The sequence below is a fragment of the Vanacampus margaritifer genome, chromosome 5 (assembly GCF_051991255.1).
Source record: "Vanacampus margaritifer isolate UIUO_Vmar chromosome 5, RoL_Vmar_1.0, whole genome shotgun sequence".
Lineage (NCBI taxonomy): Eukaryota > Metazoa > Chordata > Actinopteri > Syngnathiformes > Syngnathidae > Vanacampus > Vanacampus margaritifer.
In genome coordinates this window covers 31,090,857-31,108,417 of record NC_135436.1, presented here as the reverse complement: position 1 = coordinate 31,108,417, position 17,561 = coordinate 31,090,857, and the positions used below count along the sequence as shown (strand labels likewise).

Below are 17,561 nucleotides of genomic sequence, written 5' to 3'. Positions count from 1 at the left end.
AGACCACATCAAACCAAATCATGTTTCAATACATAGCATCAGTTTAGACCTGGTGTTGCGATGATTCGTAAAATTGAAGCCAATTGAGCCCCGAGAACCAACCTGGTTCAATCTTCATTTTTGTGGCAGTCCAAACATTTGTCAAGATTTCATTTCATAAAGAATGAAAACATTCCCTTAAACATGCACTTGCACCCAAGCTAAAAAATACATAAAACCGCCACGCCATGAATTATCATCCATGACAACAACCACGCGGGCCCAGTCGAGTTCTCAGTTGTCAATTTTGCTGACGACTTCAGCGAAAAAGCGCAAGTAGAAAAAACAAATTTGCCGATGCAGGCCGCATCCAACCATCGCGACGATCTTGAGGCTGTCAGTTTGACGTCTACACTTTGCAGGGTTCGAAGCGTCCGTGGAGTTCCCCGCTTGGCCTCTTTGAAAGCTTCAAAATGTTTCCACAAAAATGTAATCAAAAGATGGCAAACGTTTCTTTTGTAGATTTTATTGATTTTGTACACAAAACATGGCCGCTGTGCTGGCAACATGAAAACCTGCAGGAAAGAAAAACAACAAAAGGGAAGCTTGTCAATTTCATGTTTTATTTATTTACTCCAACCTTGAAACTCACAACTCAATTTGCCGTTGGACGGCGCATTCATTGATGCATTTTTTAACGCGACAAGCTCCAATGTTGCGATGAAGTCGGCTTGCAAGTTTGGCTGTGACGCGGACGAGCGGCTCACCTGGACAGGCGGGCCCCGTTAGGCGGTGGGCACGGGGGCGCCCGCCTGGGGCATGACGGGCACTTCGGGCTTGGCGCCCTTCTGCTCGGAGATGGGCGTGGTGGGCAGCGGCTCGTCTTTGGGCTCCACGATGCTGACGTGGTCGGGGAGGGGCTTCTTGGGGCCGATCTTGCCGCTGGGGTCCCACGGCAGCATAATCTTCACTTTGATGCCCAGCACGCCTGGACAAGCACACGCACCAACGGCACACTTGAGATCAGGAGTTGTCAAAGGCCTTCCCACAAAATATCACGTTGCGTTAAGAAGTGGGAAAGAAAACACGACAGTGTGAGAAGCTTCAAATTGTTCCCCAAAATGCACACCAGCAGTTTTACTCATGTTTGTGTTGCAATTTATGAAAGCTGCAAAGTTTGTACAAACAGCAAAAAATTTAAAAAATAAAATAAAAAATACCCTGGATGGATCCGATTCCGTGACAATCAGATTCTCTCACAAAAGAACCGGATGTGGAGCCGATATGACAGCGAATATTTGACATCTTCACAAGTCACGTTGCAAAATTATTCAAACTTAATTTCAGACAACAGGGAAACATTTTTGCCATTGAAATCTTTAAAAAATTCTTGACATTTGTTCTTCTTCTTTGAAACAATTACACCCCCGTTGGCACGTGAACTGCCAAAGTTTCAGACATCAGTTATGTTGCTTTTCAACTTGAAAATCAATTCAACTCATATGCAAATGTGATATAATTCATCAATACAATATAAAGTCGCTACGTTTTGGCGTGCGCGCACGCACTCACCCTGCCTGAGCAGAACGTGGCGGACGGCCGTGTCCACGTAGTAGTTGACGGGGTCTCCGCTATGGATCATGAGTCCGTCCACAAACTTCATGGACTTTGCTCGCTGTCCCCTCAGCTTGCCCGACACCACCACCTCGCAGCCCTTGGCGCCGCTCTCCATGATGAACCTCAGCACGCCGTAGCAGGCCCTGAGGGACACCCCGTCCGATGTGGAGGAGCGCGGACACAAAAGGAAATACTTCAACATATACACTCTTTACAATCGGTGAAAACAAACAAACAAGTGACTCCAATATCAAACAAAAATAACTGTCAAAATTCAAGTCAAATTTAGGACAGCGATGCCTTCACATACAAGTTCCATTCGTTCATCATTGAAATTAACGGAAATCCAATTGAGAAAGACATTTGTGTTGACTTCCGAGACTACGTCGTCAAGTATCGTGAGATCCTGCGAGACTCGCGGAGAGAATGTCCTGGTTCCCGAAAATGGGGGACCGTGAATGGCTGAATAAAAGCTGCAAGTCAAAGCAGAAAAAATAATAATAATAATAATGGCTGGCATGACAACGTAAAGCGACGCCGCGGTCAGTTTGGGTGCAGCAGCTTTTGTCCCTCTCAGACAAATGCCTCAGCGTCTTCAGCTGGAACAACTTTGCGATGCCAGAGGAAGTCGAAGCAGAAACGCAGAACGCGATCTGAACCGGCCGCCTCGTGGCTCACAAAGTCCGCATCAGACTCGTCATCGTATCTTCACCGAGGGACAAAACCACAGCAAAAAAAGTCATTCGCTGTCCCTTTAAACGGCGGATTGTAGGATCAAGTGGCAGCGTTTCCGACCTTTGAACCAGGACCCATTTGACATGAAGGACATCTCGCATACAAGTGTTTTAAGGGGCGAGAACGGGGACGGAAGTGTAGGTCAATGGCGGGCAAAGTCGGTCCTCGAGGGCCAGACTTGTGCAGGTTTTCTGCTTTTTATCTCATCAGCAAGCGTTGCCTGCTAACGACCCTGTTGATTGCAGTCGGGTGCGTTGGAGCAGGTAAACATCCAAACCTGCAGGACCCCGGCCCCGGAGGACCGACGTTGCCCACCCCCGGTGGAGGTGATGTTGCGCTGCGGCTTGCTCACCTTCGCACGGCCAAACCTCCCAGCAGCTTGTAACGCAGAGATTCGGCCTGAGCGATGGCGCACAGGCCTCGCGTGGCCACCTTCTCCGCATACAGCTGCAAAACAAAACGCAACCTGAGCCCATGACGGCGCACGTGCACACGTGAGGCTCATTGCAGACGAACCCCCCCCTCCTCAGACAAATGCCTCAACGTCGTCAAGAGCAAAGTCGGGCTGGTCAGCGGCGTCGGAAGAGACGCACAGAACGTGAATCTCAACCGGAGACCTTCTGACTCGGACCCGTCTCATCGGTCTCGTCATCGCGTCATCATCGGAGGGACACAAGACGCGCGCGGTCGGGCTGCACAATTAATCCCATTTTTCTGACAATCACCATTTTGGCGGCCTCGTTTAAATGATCTTGATGGTTGGTGATGTTGACATTTAAGATGCGCGCTGTGCTGCATACCGCATCTTTTTAAAGCAGTGGTCAGCCAGCCACTAGGGGGCGAACCCACAGCCAAGACTTTATTCAACTGCCTAAACGGCTGAGTGGCGTCTCGCCGAAAGAAAAGTACTCTACAGCCTAAATTGTAAATGGGGAGCTTGCGCCTCTAACGGGATCAACATCCCAATGTCTATAATCACATTGATTCTTTTGGCCATTTTTAAATTTTAGATACATTTCATTTTCGTATTATAGTTACCAAAGCTGCATTTTCCACTAAAATCTGTTTGTTGAAAAGTAGGGCAATAGAAATTGAATGTTTGTTTCTAACATACTGAATAATTGTCCATAACGGTGCAGCCCTACGGCGCGGCGCTTCTTTCAAGTCCAACTGACCTCAACGCTGCCCTCGGGGAAACCGAACCTCTTCTGGACCACGGCCGTCAGCTCTCGGATACGGCGGCCTTTCTCTCCCAGAACATTCTGGGTCCTGAAGACAAAAGACATCGTTACATGCAGTCAGCAAACTTTTGGATGGGAAAAAAACAACAACAACACCTTTTGACACCATTTTGTTTGTTTTTGGTTTTAAAGACCTTGTTGTTAGTTGACCATTTTTTACATCAGATAAGCTAAAGCAGCAACCACTATCACCTCAGGAACTTCTGGATATTTCGCCATTAGCCAAAACAAAAAACAGCACTTTTATTTTCTTGATATGTTAACTAGATCTTCTTAGAATAAATATGAGCGCCAAAGTTTTTTTCAGTGAATACCGAAGGATAATCAGCTTGGTTTGCACGGGCGCCATCTGACGCCAATAAAAGGCTTTTTAGGATCCATTCAATTTGACAAGCGGCTTCCGGCGAGCGCTGACCTGGTGGCGAGGATGATGATCTCGGTCCTGGTCGGGGTGACGCGCACCTCCACGCCCGAGTAGCCGTCCTCGGCCAGCTCGCGAGTCAGAAACTCATTCAGCTCAGCCTTGAAGATCCCGTCTGAGACAAACTGCCAACAACAAATGCACGTACATGTGAGCCGATGTGTGCTGATTTTCCATCCTCCACTCGAATGGCATCTTCCATCACAAAGAGACTTTCAGAACAAGATGACAAGCTTGTGTTCCTAAAACCCATTGGGAGGCTTAGGAAACGTGAAGGAAAACTCAACATGTTTACAAATTCATGACAACGAAACACTGTATGAACTTGTCACTATTGTAAAATTAATTTAAACGTACATAAAGTACAGCAGACCACCGCATACTTGTGATTGGGTGGATTTACCAATGCACAGGACTTTCCCAACTTAAAAAAAAAAAAGTTTTCCACTGTTTTTCGTATAAGATGCTTGTTCACTAATTTGATGGTTAACAAATTGAGTTAAAAAAAATTCCAAGTGCATTTCAGTGGCTGTGAATTCTGCACGATTTTTGCTGGTTTCTGGCTTACATTATTCATTTACAAGAATGCCTTTGATGAAGTTTTTACAACCTTCTTGAACAATTTCGCGTGCATTCAACTTCCAACGACATTTAGCTTTACCGGAAGCTAATGCTAACCACGTAAATGAGTCGAGTGTCTCCAAATGATGCATTTAAACCACACCATGTGATTAGGTGCCAAAGAGGCCAAGTCTGCCTTAAACAAAAACATAATGCCGACAGAGATCAAGAGTCCTTCTGGTGTCTTTTCTTGCTTTGGCAGCCCGGCAGGCACATCATGTCAACGCCACGGCGCCGCCATGTTCGCTAGCCACTCGAAACCAGCGGCGACACCGGCAGCATCCCGAGCAATCCCGGTCGAGCAGACGCGGACTACACGTTCAACCGGGACGACGGACACAAACGCGCGTGAGGCCATCTGTTCGCACGTCCATTTTCACGCAAAAAGTTCCCGGTGAGCGATAAAACGACACCTACTTTCCTCTTCTTCGAGATCTGCACCGCCATCTTCTCGCAGGCCGTAGGCAGGAAAGGACAGCCATGCGATGCGGAAATGGATTTATACAAGATATGACCACTTCCTGTGGCGTCATGCGTACAAGATACTTGGAACTTGTAGTTTCACTACGAGCGCGCTTTCGTCCATCTTTTATAGGAAAGAAAGACGTAGACGCGCAACAAAATGGTACTTCGAAAGGTGGACTGGCTCTTCTAAACAGTTTTTTTACCAATCGTCTATACAAGCATATTCACATTAACTTCGGTATCAGACTACAAATGGTAAATTAAGTGACAGTCAACGTTTTAAAACGAGTGTTTCAATTTGCACTTTTAGAAAGTTGTTGCATATACATGTCAACAAGATGGCAACTTAAAACATTAAAACCCACACTACAGTTTGAAAGGCAAATTTGAAAAACCTTAAATTGAATCTTAACCCTTAGTTCAGGAGTAGAGAACCCTGGTCTTTTTATTTCTGAAAATCAAATATTTATTTCATGGGATGCGCGTCCTGCCGCTGCTGCTGCAACCACAAATCTTCGACCAAAACGAAAGGTATTCATTGTACATGAAAAATAATGAAGCGATCAAATTCATTCTGGAAAACTTTTTACTACTGAAAATGACTCATTGAGTCAAGTATCCCTTCCAATGCACATCCCCATAGAATAGGAGACCACTAAGTGGGAGCTTGAAATATGAATCCTTTAAAAAAGGCTGCTTATTTACTGCACAATCAAAAAAAAATAAAAATCTTTAGATATAAAACCAAAAATGTCATTTATTTAGGTGCATGTTAACTATCCCAGTAATATGGAAAATGTGCAATATTCAACAGCCACGGTTCGACACATGTGAGGTTTAGTTTTCCAATGTGGGCGACCAGTCCAGGGTGTGTCCTGCGTCTCTCAGCAGCCCAAAGTGGAGAAGCCCTTTGCAAAAGCAATGGACGGACTTTTTGGTGAAGTTGAGCGCTCGCGAGGAGACCCATCGCGGTCGGGCGTGGTCATTAGCCCCGCCTCCTTGCCGCCCTCGTCATCCCCGCGACGGGTGCCGGGCAACCTCCTGACGGGCAGCTCCAGCCTCAGCTTCTTCCAGAAGCGCGACGTCATCTCCCGCGACGGCTCGCCCTGCCAGCGCACCACGGCCAGCGCCACGCGCGCCCGCCTCAGCTCGCGCACGCACTCGTGCCGCCGCACGCGCTTGTACTGGAGCAGGATGAGCCGCAGGTGGCCGCCCGCCAGGCCGTCCACGCCCGCCTTGAGCTCCAGCAGGGCCTGGGAGCCCTGGCGAGCGTAGCCGGGGCCCAGAACCACCACCAGGCGGCGACTGCGAGCCACGAAGCTCAGCGTCTCGTCGGTGATGGCTGACGGGAGGACAGGAGGACAGGAGGACAGGAAGGAAGGAAGGAAGGATCCAAATTAGCCACGTCCACGCCGTATTTGCCGGAGCGAACGGGATCACGTTTAGTCGCACGTGAGCAAATCTCAACGCTTTCATTGGTCTCGGAAAGAAAGACAAATTGGCTGAGTGAGCTTTCTTTTCAATACAATTATTCTATCGGATTATTGAATGACCCAATGGAAATTTTGATTGCGTAAACATTTTCGTTCTGGAAGGATTTGGTTCCAAACGATGAATCGATGATCAAAATAGCTGTTGATTAATTTGATGATCGACTAGTTGTCCAATTATTGACAAGAATGCTTCAAAAAAAAAAAAATCTGTAAAGAGAATTATTTCCATGAATTCAGGAGAAATCATTCAAAGTTTTTGCTGGGTTAAAAATAATAATAAATCGAACAAGAGTGGGAGGTAAAAAGCTAAACTTTTAGTTCCCGTAAGTGTGGGAGGGGCCGAGTGACGTGTTGGAGGAACAAAAACAGCAACAAAAAAATAAGTGACAATAAAAACGGATATAAAAATCTGATTCAAAAATGTAATTAAAAAAATATATAAATAGAATTTTAATGAATACAAAAATGAAAAATGGGATTAAAAAATAACAGCGTCTGCAACATGAAATAAATAAATATGAGAGCAGAGCCTTTTTATTTATTGACATTTAATTCAATGTCTATATTTATTTACATTTTTCTCTTGTTTTTTAATATTTAATATTTGTATTTATTTATGTATCTATTGAATTTTAAAATGTTTTTGTATTTTTATATCTGTATTTCTTCATTTAAATGTTGCCATTTTCGGGCCTCCCCAGACACGCGCGCGTGCGTTGAAGCGTGAACTCACTCCCGCCTGGCAGGCTGTCTCGGTCGAAGATGCACACGGCGTATCCCAGATCGTTCTCCAACACTCTGCGGAGCGTCGTCAGGACAAACTCCTCCTCCTCGCTGTTTCTGGCGTACGAGATGTACACGTCGAACTCCTTATCGTCTGCACGCAAACACGCGCACACGCACGTCATCGACAGGAAATCGCCTGACGTGGTGCAACGCAACGTTGGCAGAGAAAAAGTTTCTGCTCAAGTCCATCAAGAACAAATATCAAAACAGTGCAGATTGACAAGTCATGATTACAAAACACGTGTTTGGAAAGCGCTGCAGCAAGTGGAAGAAAAGTGGATTTTGTCTGTCCAGGTGACATTTTGCACTCCTGGACAAGATGCTGGAGTGAATCCTTTGCCGTTGACGTTTCATTTGAAGCAACAAACTTGAAGCGATGCTCGACTCATTTTCAGCAGTAAAAAGTTCAGATTTTGTCAAGAATGAATTTCATCATTTTTCATGAACATTTAATAAAACTTTTGCACTTGCGGCCCATTGAAGATGACATCACCTGTGCTGAGGAAGGCGGTAACGACCAATCATGGCTGGCGTTACATTGGTAACGACCAATCATGGCTGGCCGTGATTGGTCGTCACCGATTTCCTCAGGCAGCCATATTCACTTAGAATTTGAACTTCCTGTGAGAAATTCCAGGGATGAAGTGCAAATGTTCCAAGCCAAGCTGCGATTGCGTCCCGATACTTTTGAGTTGCCGGTACGTGCCGGGCCGGAGAGAGGAGGCGTCGCTCACCCGCGTGCCGCTCGTCGGTACCGAAGCGGGACCGGTAGAGCAGCAGCAGCTCCAGCCGGAAGACGCGGTACAACGCCAGGAGGAGCATCCACGTCACCAACATGGCGGACGCACCGCACGCCAGCTCCACCCACGGCACGGAGGCTGAAAGCGACAAGCGGGAACAACAAACATTCCTTCCTGATTGGACGGAACCCGCATATTGATTGACGTACAACATTCAAGTGCCAAAACTGTTAGTGCCTAAAAACATTGCCGTCATATGCAACTAGAAAAGACATCAATTAAATATCTCTCAATTCAAGTGGAAATGTGGGCGTCCCTCGCCACGCCCACATCTAAATATGCAAATGAGTATCAAGACAAGAGTCACCGATGGAACCAGAGGAACTTTTGGACGCTTTGTGGAGTCGACAGGTTGGAATAAGGAGCCGAGCTGCATTTGCCCAGCGGTCTGCCACGCCTTTTTGACCGTGCGAGCCCCCCGTCCTGCCCCCCCCAGCTGGACTCCAAGTCACTTCCTGACGGCGGCGAGGCAACCTAAAAAGAAAAAAACCCGGAGCTGACCTTCCACCTCCAGCCGCGCTCTCCACGTCTGGAATCCTCGCTGGTTCCAGACGGAGCAGTTGTACGTCTTGCCGAGGTCCGCGGGGCCAAAGTTCCGGATCAGCAGGACGCTCTCCACGATGTCGTCTCCGTATTTGGAGCTCAGCAGCCTGAGCGCAAACAAGGGCGTACATACTCATTTGCATATTTACGTGCGGGCTTGCCATGTTGCCAATCGATTGAATTATGGCATTTGTTTTCACAATACATTATTTTGACATTTGAGATCTGCACAGGGAAAAAAGTTCTTAAAATGACACTACAGTAGAGCTTTTTTATTTTTTAAAGTTTTGCCAACCTATTCAAAAATATTACATTTCAGCGGAAGTTGCACTACTGAAATAGACCGATATGTTTTTTTCCCAGAGCCGATACTGATGCAGATTATTAAATAGTCAAGGAGGCAGCAGCACAATTATAAAGTTAACTGAAAATGTATAGAAATAGTTCCCTGAGATGAAAATGCTTTTATCGGCTGTCAGATTTGTCCAAATGGCCAATATCGGCGCGATCCTTAATTTGAAGAGAAGAAAATGCAGTTTGCTGCTAACCACAATGGGAATTTAAGAAATACATTTTTTTGATGCTATAAAAAGAAAACGTTCATTTGTTACGTGAATATTTTGCTATCGATGAATGAAAGCCTTGCGTTCAACCTGCCCAAAAAAAAAAAAAAAAAAAAAAAGAATCAATTGACCCCAAATGAAGTCATTGGTTGAGAAAACTGCTGCGTAAAGAAGCCGACAACCATTTGGAGCCTTGCGCACGTTTTGGAGCGCAAGACCACAAATGGTGATTACTTTTTGCTTTCGGAGAATCTGGGCTCCGCCAGCTGCTCCAGCTTCTTCCCGTCCACGCTCCACCAGATGTCCCGGTCCGAGCCCAAGTAGGGAAAGCGTCCCCGGCACTCCAAACGCGCGTCCGAGCCTGGCGGGAAGCGCGAGGCAAAGTGAAAGGCGCCGCTTGGCGGAGGCGGGAAGGCCGACGCTCACCTGGCGTCACGTGCAACACGTGCTCGGCCGTCGGATGCAGCACGCTCGGCTCTTTGGGCACGAAAGGCGGCACTGGACGACACAAAAACAACGGCTCAGGCGGGGAGACAAAGGTGGGCGGAGCTTCTGTGCACGTCTAGTGTTGAGCTTGTTTGTCTTTCTCATTTCTTTCTTTTGTTTGTCTGCATGTTTTGCAGCGCCGTGGCACGCAATTCTCGTAATGTCCCGCCTCGTCTCTCTCTTCTCGCGAGGCTGAAAATAGTCTGTTTGCTTGTCAATGTCTTCAGTTAATTATTATTATTTGATTGATTTCATATTGCACAGCAACTTTTGTTTTGAAAGATGATACAAATAAAGACGCCTGTCAAAATTTCTGCACGTTTTATAGTTCCATTACGCTTTTTAAATTGTTATGTTACTTTTTCAGAGACAGTAACTTGAACATCACTGCTTGTGATGGGACATTGTGACTTACTAAGAAGGATTTAAACAGAAAACACTTAACATGGTATGCATTTCTTAATGTACCAAATGTTCTCTATATTTGAGTGCAAACTAAAATTGATGTTGTTCAAATATTTCCCCAAAAAGCTGTTATTGTGATTCTGCGATATCTGCGATATCTGCGATATGAGCCCACGCTTAGCATGTGTGACGTGCGTCGCGAGTGCGTGTGCGTCATCCTCACTGACGGCGTTGACGTTGAGGCCGCGCGTGAAGTGAAGCGCTCTGCCGGCCCTCCGGTAGTGCACCTGGCACAGGTAAACGCCTTGGTAGTGGTCCAGCATGGAGTGAATGACAAGGCGGGCGCCGTCCTGCTCGCGGTCGCTCGTCCATTTGCCAGCCGCCAGGCACTCCTGGCACGCACGCGCACACAGAAAGACAAACAGAAGGACAGACGTTGGTGGTGTTTTCACGAGGCTGTCGGATGAAGCCAAGCGATTGGTCCTCGCTGGGGTTACAAACGATTGGAAATCTTCCTCATTAGTAGGTCGTTACATGTATTGAGTTTTAATTAATTCTCAGAGTGGGTTTGTTCTTTTTTTGTTTTTTGTTTTAAAGGCTTCCTATTAAATTTGTATCCATTTAAAGATTTTGCATATTTCTTGTGTGCCAACTTTCAAAAACAATCACGGCAAGCAGTGTTGGCATGAGGCATCAAAATCCACCATTTTGATCCATCTCAGGGCGGCCATAAAAATTTTTTAAAACTGTTTTATTGAACCATAGAATAAGTACAGAACAATATACCCGAAAGGAGCATAACATTATATAGCGCAGGGCGGCCATTTTGTCACTTGCTGTGGACTGGAAATGACATCACAGCTGGTCAGCTAACAACCAATCACTGCTCAGCTTTTTTCCAACTTTGGTCATGTGACATTTTCAAGGTGAGCCGCCATCACCGACTTCTATACGGCTGGACTGTCAATCGGCTCCTTCCAGCTGAAGCCAGAGGGCACCGGGCAGCCATCTTACGTTGCCGCTTGTACAGAAAACTTTTTGGGCTGAAAATATGATTTTACACTCGGTCCTCCATAGTTAGCTAGCATCGCATTTCAGAAAGTTGGGAAGCCATTCTGCCACAAACACAGCTGCTGCCACTAGATGATGTTGTTTGTAGGCGACACACAACCGAAGGACTACAAGTCCCAGACAACCATTTGATCTCTCCTCTTCAGCTAACTGCCGCACTTAAATCGCAAAATAAGTTATATTTCATTCCTTTGTATTTGTCTTCGCTAATGAAAACGTTTGTTTGTTTTTCAAATTGAGTTCAGTTTATTTAGTTAGTTTTCTCACGTGGTACCAGGTGACGTTAGGCACACTGTCGGCCATGTCGAAGGCCTCTCGCCAGTCGGGGCAGTCCAAAGTCTTGCTGCACTGCAAAGGAGCGACGACCTGAAGGGGCACCGCGGCGAGCGGGAGGTCACATTTCCTACCCTCTGGCGCCACCTGCGGCCGGGGGACGACGGTGACGCACATGTTCGCGCATGCCCACAGCTGCCTGCGGGAGGCGCAAGATGGCCGTCATGCTGGCTGTAGAATGAAATGTGTGCGCGTGTGCGTGTTACATACTCTGAGCGTAGCATGCAGGTGTAGCAACCCGCGTCGTCAGCCGCCGCCGGCTGAAAGTACAACTTGTCACGCTGTTTGCTGAGACGCGCACTGCGACACGACGACACGAGCACGTTCAGTACAACGCAATCACGTTAGAATTCACAAAACGTGCACAACGCAAACACTCAATCGCAAGGCAGCAAGCACATCGACACAATCACATACTACACAACTACATCACGATTAAATGTCATTACAAAACAAATAACATGAGTAATATGGCTAATATTTGACACTCGTACTTTTATCCTTCTAGGCCACACCTCCTGGCTGACATCAACCTAGTTTACAGTGTGGTTTCCGGTTTTCAATTCAGGTTAGCGAGTAGAAGTTTCTCTTCTCTATTCATTTGTCTGCTATTTTGCTGTGTAAAGTTAGCTAAACGCGCTTTCAGTCAGACGTCTATGAAAAGTCCACTCAATCACCAAGAAATTCATTCCAGGGTTCAACTGTGCCATATATGTTAGCTTAGCATTTAGCATGGCTATCTCTTTTTCTTCATCATCCCTTCACGAGAACCAGGAACATAACTTATTCGCTGACTAGTGAAGTCGACAATTTAATTAATCGTTCCGATTTGGCACCAGATGGCCGCATTGATGATGATGTCGCTTTTCATTTACTTGTCCGTGATTGGCTGTTCAAGTCCCCGGTACCACGTCAGGTTGTGTGACGAGTCGTTGTGGTGGAAGAGGGGGCATCGCACCCACGTCGCCTCACCCTCCAGGACATGCACAAACCCAGATGGCGACTCCACCCACTTGCCGCACTTCGCCACTAACAACACGCACACACAAAATCACATTAGAAAGTACACGTTGACACATTCTGCAGAAATTGCACGTGAGGGCCGAAAGGCTGAATAAAAAAATATCGAAGAATGTGGAATGATTTGGAATGCGCTGAACATGTTGCAATGGTTCGAATCAGTCAATATACGTACGGGCAAACTGGAGGTAAATATGTAAAGATTTCTTTTGAATTTTGGGCTTTAGAAAATGTGGTGAATTTTGTGAATGAAAAATCTTTGAGATGGCTCGAACGATCGGAACATGTTGAAGTTGGAATGGTTTGAATCGGTCAAGTAATTTGGAGGGACGACGAGTGAATGATGTAGAATATGTCCTCATATGGGATTTATGTATTTTTTGTGTGTGAAAAATTGGAAATGTTTTATATGTGAACATTTGGGCATGTTGAAAACTGTTGCCAAAGAGAATTGAATGGACAGAATGATTTCAATTTCAAATGGGAATGAAATGTTAAATGTGCCATTGGGAATGAATGGTAAAAAAATTGGAATTTGGGAAAAACATTCAGAATAAAAAAAAAATAGAGCCTAATTTAAGGCAGGCTTGCTTTGTGTTTGCATCCAGTTGAAGCAGAATGGGCAAACACCTGGCGGCTCAGGAGGTGCGTGGAGTTCTGCCGTCACCATGGCAACCAGCAAAGGCACGGAGAAGATGGCCGATGTCCTGCACACGACACCACATGACATCACTTTCTCTCACCAATACAAACGTGCGCGTTCACAAGTGAGTTGGAAAGCACCGTGACAAGCGTGTGAATTTGTTGACGTGTTCGGGAGGCTGTCGAATTGAACTCTTGTGAATGAAATTCAAATCGCGTCAGGAAATTTGTGTCACCGAGTAGACACAACAAGTACCAATACCACTAAAGTACCTCTGATACATAACATTTTCAAAAAAAAAAAAAAAAAAACTGATACATGACATCAATGGCAGGCAATTTTCTATTCTTCACATTTCCAGTTCCTGACCGAAAATAGCCACTTAAAAGTACCAATACCTCAACAGGTCCAATCAGTTCGATGAATATCCTTAAATAAAATAAGATCAGGAAGAGTCTGTTTTGGGACTTTTGGAGATAACATCTACTCTAAATTTATTCGCACTCAATAATGTGAGCTCAATGAATGTGATATGATTTTGTCTTATATTACATTAAGGCGCGTTAAAGCTCAATTTCCCATACAGTCAGATATGTGAAAATGAGTGTAACTGAAAAAAAAATCAGGTCAAGATGAAGATCATACAAAGCAGAATAGCGCGAGTGAGGCGCTAACAGAGTCCATCGACAAAAAGCTCAAAATAAGACAAAAGCAAACAATTGACTCACATGAGCACGAGCTGGTAGCATGTGTCTGCTAGCACGTCACAGTCCAGACGGAACCAAGACTTCGGCGTCCTGAAAAGAGACTGCTCGGCAGCAGTTATCCAACACTTGAGAACATTACGTACGCATGCGCACTTAGGCACTCATTCAACCCAAAAAGCTGTCGGACGTTTAAAAAAAAAGTGCACGAACGGCGTTCAAAGTCGATCAACTGAGCAACCAAGTGTGAGTGCGCGTGTGTATGTAGGAAGTGGCGTCAGTTCCTATCTGTGGTTGCGAGTTTTCTGTTTTTAATATTGCGACATCCATTTAAAAAAAAAAGAAAGCCGCAGCGTCAACACGCAAACATCGCTCAAGTAAGTGAACTTGTTGGGACAGTGCATGGCGGCACTGACCGTGGGATTTTCCCACTGACGTCACCACACACGCACAGTTCCTCCCTCTAGTGGCGGTGAGGAGTCTTGCATGATTTGTTGCATTATCTGGTTCCCTGCCTAAAACTTTGTTTTCATTTGGCTGAGACAAATGGTCTCATTTGGATAACTTTTTATAAATAATACAATAAAAATGATTATAAAAAGTCTACATATACATTCATCATTTATATCAGTTGTTGTGATCGTTTAAAAAAATAATAATTAGCATTATTGCCCATTTTTTTCTCCATCTGAATAGTTTACCCGCTCACGTGACACCACCAGGTCTCACGTGACCACCAGCGTTCCTCTTCTTGGCTTCCAATTGGCCCAGCCACTTGGGGCAAGTTGCACTTTCTTTCACACCCCAACGAAATGAAATCTCCCACTTTGTAGCCAGACTCTTCGTCTTTTCCCCCGCCATGCGCGTGCTCCTGCTCTGCGTGTGCGCGACCGCGTGGATGCACAGCGGCGCGCACGCCTCCGACGGGCACCGGCACCGGCACCGGCACCGAGCCTTGGAGACGCGGAGGCCGGGGGAGGACAGAAGGGAGCCGTCTTGGAATGGGAGGTCAGTGCCGCCATGCACTGTCCCAACAAGTTCACTTACTTGAGCGATGTTTGCGTGTTGACTGCGGCTTTTTTCGAGGGTGAAACGTCGTCGATGCATGACACACGTGGCTGTTCACATGCTGCTTTTCTCAACCTTCTCATGCTGTTCAGGTCAAGGATGGGCAACTGGAAGGACCCGTTGTCATTATTGCTACTTGGGTGGCCACATAGAGGACCGTGCACTTGACAAAGTGACAAATATGCTGTACTGGATATGGACAAAAGACGTGCTCTTAATATATTTCATTTAATTTCTCATTCACACAAAATCGCTCCACAGCCAACACAAATTAAGAGCAAAAACTTTGCTTTTTTTTCCACAAACATAAACACAATTTAAGTTTAAAATTATTCCGATTTGATGTTTGTCCTGCATATCATTGCACCAATAAATAGTAAGCCTACTCTTGCGGTTAACCCCCCCCCCCCAAAAAAAAAAAGTCTAAGCGCAGGCAGCTAAGTCTGCCATCTAGTGGTTAATGGTGATTTGCATATTCGCAGTTTGACACCCGGGAATTTCTTTCTCAATATTTTTAAACATTTGTGTTTTTTATTTTTTACACAGCCCCCCCCCCCCCCCACACACACTTAATCCCAATTTTTCCCAATTTTTCTTGAAAACGTATTGTGAATGAATGAATGCATGATCAGCATTTGTTGGAGATTTGTTGTGCTAAGTACTGTCATACAGAAACAAACTGAAAAATAGACTTCTTTGATTAACATCCAGTTAGACGATGTAATATTGTTGTCACGTTTCACAGAAGATAAGGAATCTATGCGAGGTATATCTCTTGCTTGTAAAACGGCGAATATCGATGCTAACGTGTCATTGGAGGTTTGCTTTGTTTTTTAGCATTCAGCTAGCAGAGCTTCAGGCAAATGTTGCTTGAAACGCAAGGTTGGCTTCTTCGGCTTTGTTGCTCAGATATCCTGATATTGTATGTCGTGTTTCCATCGTGTCGTCTCACAAAAGGAGCAGCCAGCTGTGAGTAATGTGGAAATCCTCGGCGAGAGGCGGCATCCTTTCGCTTGCCGACGCACTTTGTGGCACTTCCTGGTCGCCGACCAACGTCAACAAGGCGCGCCAAGCAACAAACGCGACAAAGCAAACGCTTCCTGTGGCACGGCGACGTGAGCTGCGCCATCACGCTACTTTTGGGCTCTTAGCGCTGAAATGATAAAGTTGAAGTCGTCGTGGCTCACCGCTGACATACAATATCAGGATATCTGACCAACAAAGCCGAAGAAGCCAACCTCAACTTCAAAGTCATTCGGGTTCTTCTTCCAAACATCTTTTCAAGAACGACGCTAAAAAACTATTTGGATTTGAACAAACGCAAGAATGACAACAGATCACAATCGGCATCGGCAAAAAACGAAAAAAAAAGAACGACATTATGCGTTATCTTATCACTTCCCTTACCAAAAAGAAGTATCTTTAAGTATGTTTGAAGTATACTCCAAATTAGGAGAGTATACTTCCAGTTTACTTTTCTTGTACTTTTTGGAAGAATACTCCACCAAGTAAATGTTAAGTGTACTTGTCAGTATACTAAAACATATACTAAACGTTTACTTACTGTTTAGTATATACTTAGAAGGCACTTGCTAAGGAACCAAAATGACAGGTTAGATTTATTGAAAAAGGCACTAAAGACCATGTGGCTGGATAGCCTAGAGGTTAAAGGTCGCTACCTGCAGTACCAGTGTTCGCTGGTTCCATCCCTGACAATTCATCACTGGGCTTTTTGCTGTCAATTAAACTGGACATAAGTGTACCACGAAGTATACTTAATAGTGTACTTAAATATACTATAAAGTGCTCATGAAAGTTTTCTCAAGTATACTTCTTGATATACTTTAAAATATACTTAAGTATACTTTTAAGTGTACTAAAATGTTCCAATTTAGTCCCAAGGAGTTGACCTAAACTTTACTTTTAGTTCAAGAATGAGTACACTCAAAAAATAAACTTAAGTATACTCTATATTATGTACTTAAAGTATACTGCTTTTTGGTAAGGGTTTGCTTTCTTGCACTTTTCTTTTGACCAAATCTTGTGTGTGCGTGTGTGTGTGTGTGTGTGTGTGTGTTGGCAGCTGTTAGCATAAGCGCTCACCTGCTGCAACACTTTCAAGTCAGCATATTTTGCCAGAGGAAAAGTCATATTGTAGACGTGTGTGTGTGTGCAGATGGGGCGCATGTGCAGATCCGGTAGCGAGGATGAGGACCGGCACGTGTATCAAACGTGAGGACAAACATTCAAGATGGCTGCTTTCATCGTTTCTCTCCCCCGCAAAAATGGCCGTGTGTGTGTCTGTGGATGTTTGTGTTTGTATGAACGTGTGAAAAGCGCTCACATGTGCAACATGAATTGACATGTATACATATAACGCAACGGATGGTGTTCCACAGGGTTCAATTCTAGGGCCTGTGCTGTTAACACTGAGTTCCATCTTAAGAAAATTGTGGTGGTTGTTTCCAAATGCTCACTAAATATGGAGTTGAGTTGAGTGGCGGGAGTCGACGTCCTAAGCGGCATCTTTCCTCGCGTCCTCACGTCCTTGCGTCCTCTCTCCCTTG

At 45.4% G+C, this 17,561-nt stretch overlaps 3 protein-coding genes and 2 non-coding genes across 9 annotated transcripts in view; 1 reads left to right on the top strand and 4 right to left on the bottom strand.

The window, feature by feature from the left end:
* Nucleotides 1-489: 489 nt before the first annotated feature.
* On the bottom strand, nt 490-5,184 carry rps3 (ribosomal protein S3). The gene is made up of 7 exons (XM_077565167.1): nt 5,032-5,184; nt 3,988-4,118; nt 3,507-3,600; nt 2,684-2,778; nt 1,552-1,739; nt 747-967; nt 490-554 (listed from the first exon to the last, which is right to left on the bottom strand). The coding sequence occupies exons 1-6, from the start codon at nt 5,059-5,061 to the stop codon at nt 765-767; spliced, it is 741 nt and encodes a 246-aa protein (XP_077421293.1). The 5' UTR covers nt 5,062-5,184; the 3' UTR covers nt 490-554; nt 747-764.
* Nucleotides 2,165-2,313, bottom strand: LOC144052757 (small nucleolar RNA SNORD15). Its single transcript, XR_013294309.1, has one exon. It is a non-coding gene; the product is annotated as a small nucleolar RNA SNORD15 (small nucleolar RNA).
* On the bottom strand, nt 2,853-2,999 carry LOC144052758 (small nucleolar RNA SNORD15). Its single transcript, XR_013294310.1, has one exon. It is a non-coding gene; the product is annotated as a small nucleolar RNA SNORD15 (small nucleolar RNA).
* A 463-nt stretch (nt 5,185-5,647) lies between the features above and the next one.
* On the bottom strand, nt 5,648-14,761 carry LOC144051757 (interleukin-1 receptor accessory protein-like). 4 transcript variants are annotated; one of them, XM_077565147.1, is made up of 12 exons: nt 13,951-14,761; nt 13,210-13,286; nt 12,435-12,588; nt 11,770-11,859; nt 11,494-11,698; nt 10,379-10,547; nt 9,691-9,762; nt 9,499-9,625; nt 8,660-8,808; nt 8,093-8,236; nt 7,306-7,449; nt 5,648-6,421 (listed from the first exon to the last, which is right to left on the bottom strand). In XM_077565147.1, coding segments are annotated over exons 1-12 (1,791 nt in total). In that variant the 5' UTR covers nt 13,953-14,761; the 3' UTR covers nt 5,648-5,963. The 4 variants fall into 4 exon arrangements, with proteins under 4 accessions (XP_077421273.1, XP_077421276.1, XP_077421278.1 ...); XM_077565150.1 differs by lacking the exons at nt 11,770-11,859; nt 13,210-13,286; nt 13,951-14,761 and having other exon boundaries at nt 11,494-11,730; nt 12,435-12,582; XM_077565152.1 differs by lacking the exons at nt 11,494-11,698; nt 11,770-11,859; nt 13,210-13,286; nt 13,951-14,761 and having other exon boundaries at nt 8,466-8,808; nt 12,435-12,582.
* The window catches only part of ltbp4 (latent transforming growth factor beta binding protein 4), a 27,348-nt gene continuing 24,516 nt past the window's right edge, over nt 14,730-17,561 (top strand). The window contains exons 1-2 of one of the 2 annotated variants that reach the window (XM_077565132.1): nt 14,730-14,934; nt 17,171-17,226. In XM_077565132.1, the coding sequence (XP_077421258.1) occupies nt 14,786-14,934; nt 17,171-17,226 (205 nt within the window). In that variant the 5' untranslated portion in view covers nt 14,730-14,785. The remainder of the gene's footprint in view (nt 14,935-17,170; nt 17,227-17,561) is intronic. The other variant, XM_077565131.1, reaches the window with a different exon arrangement.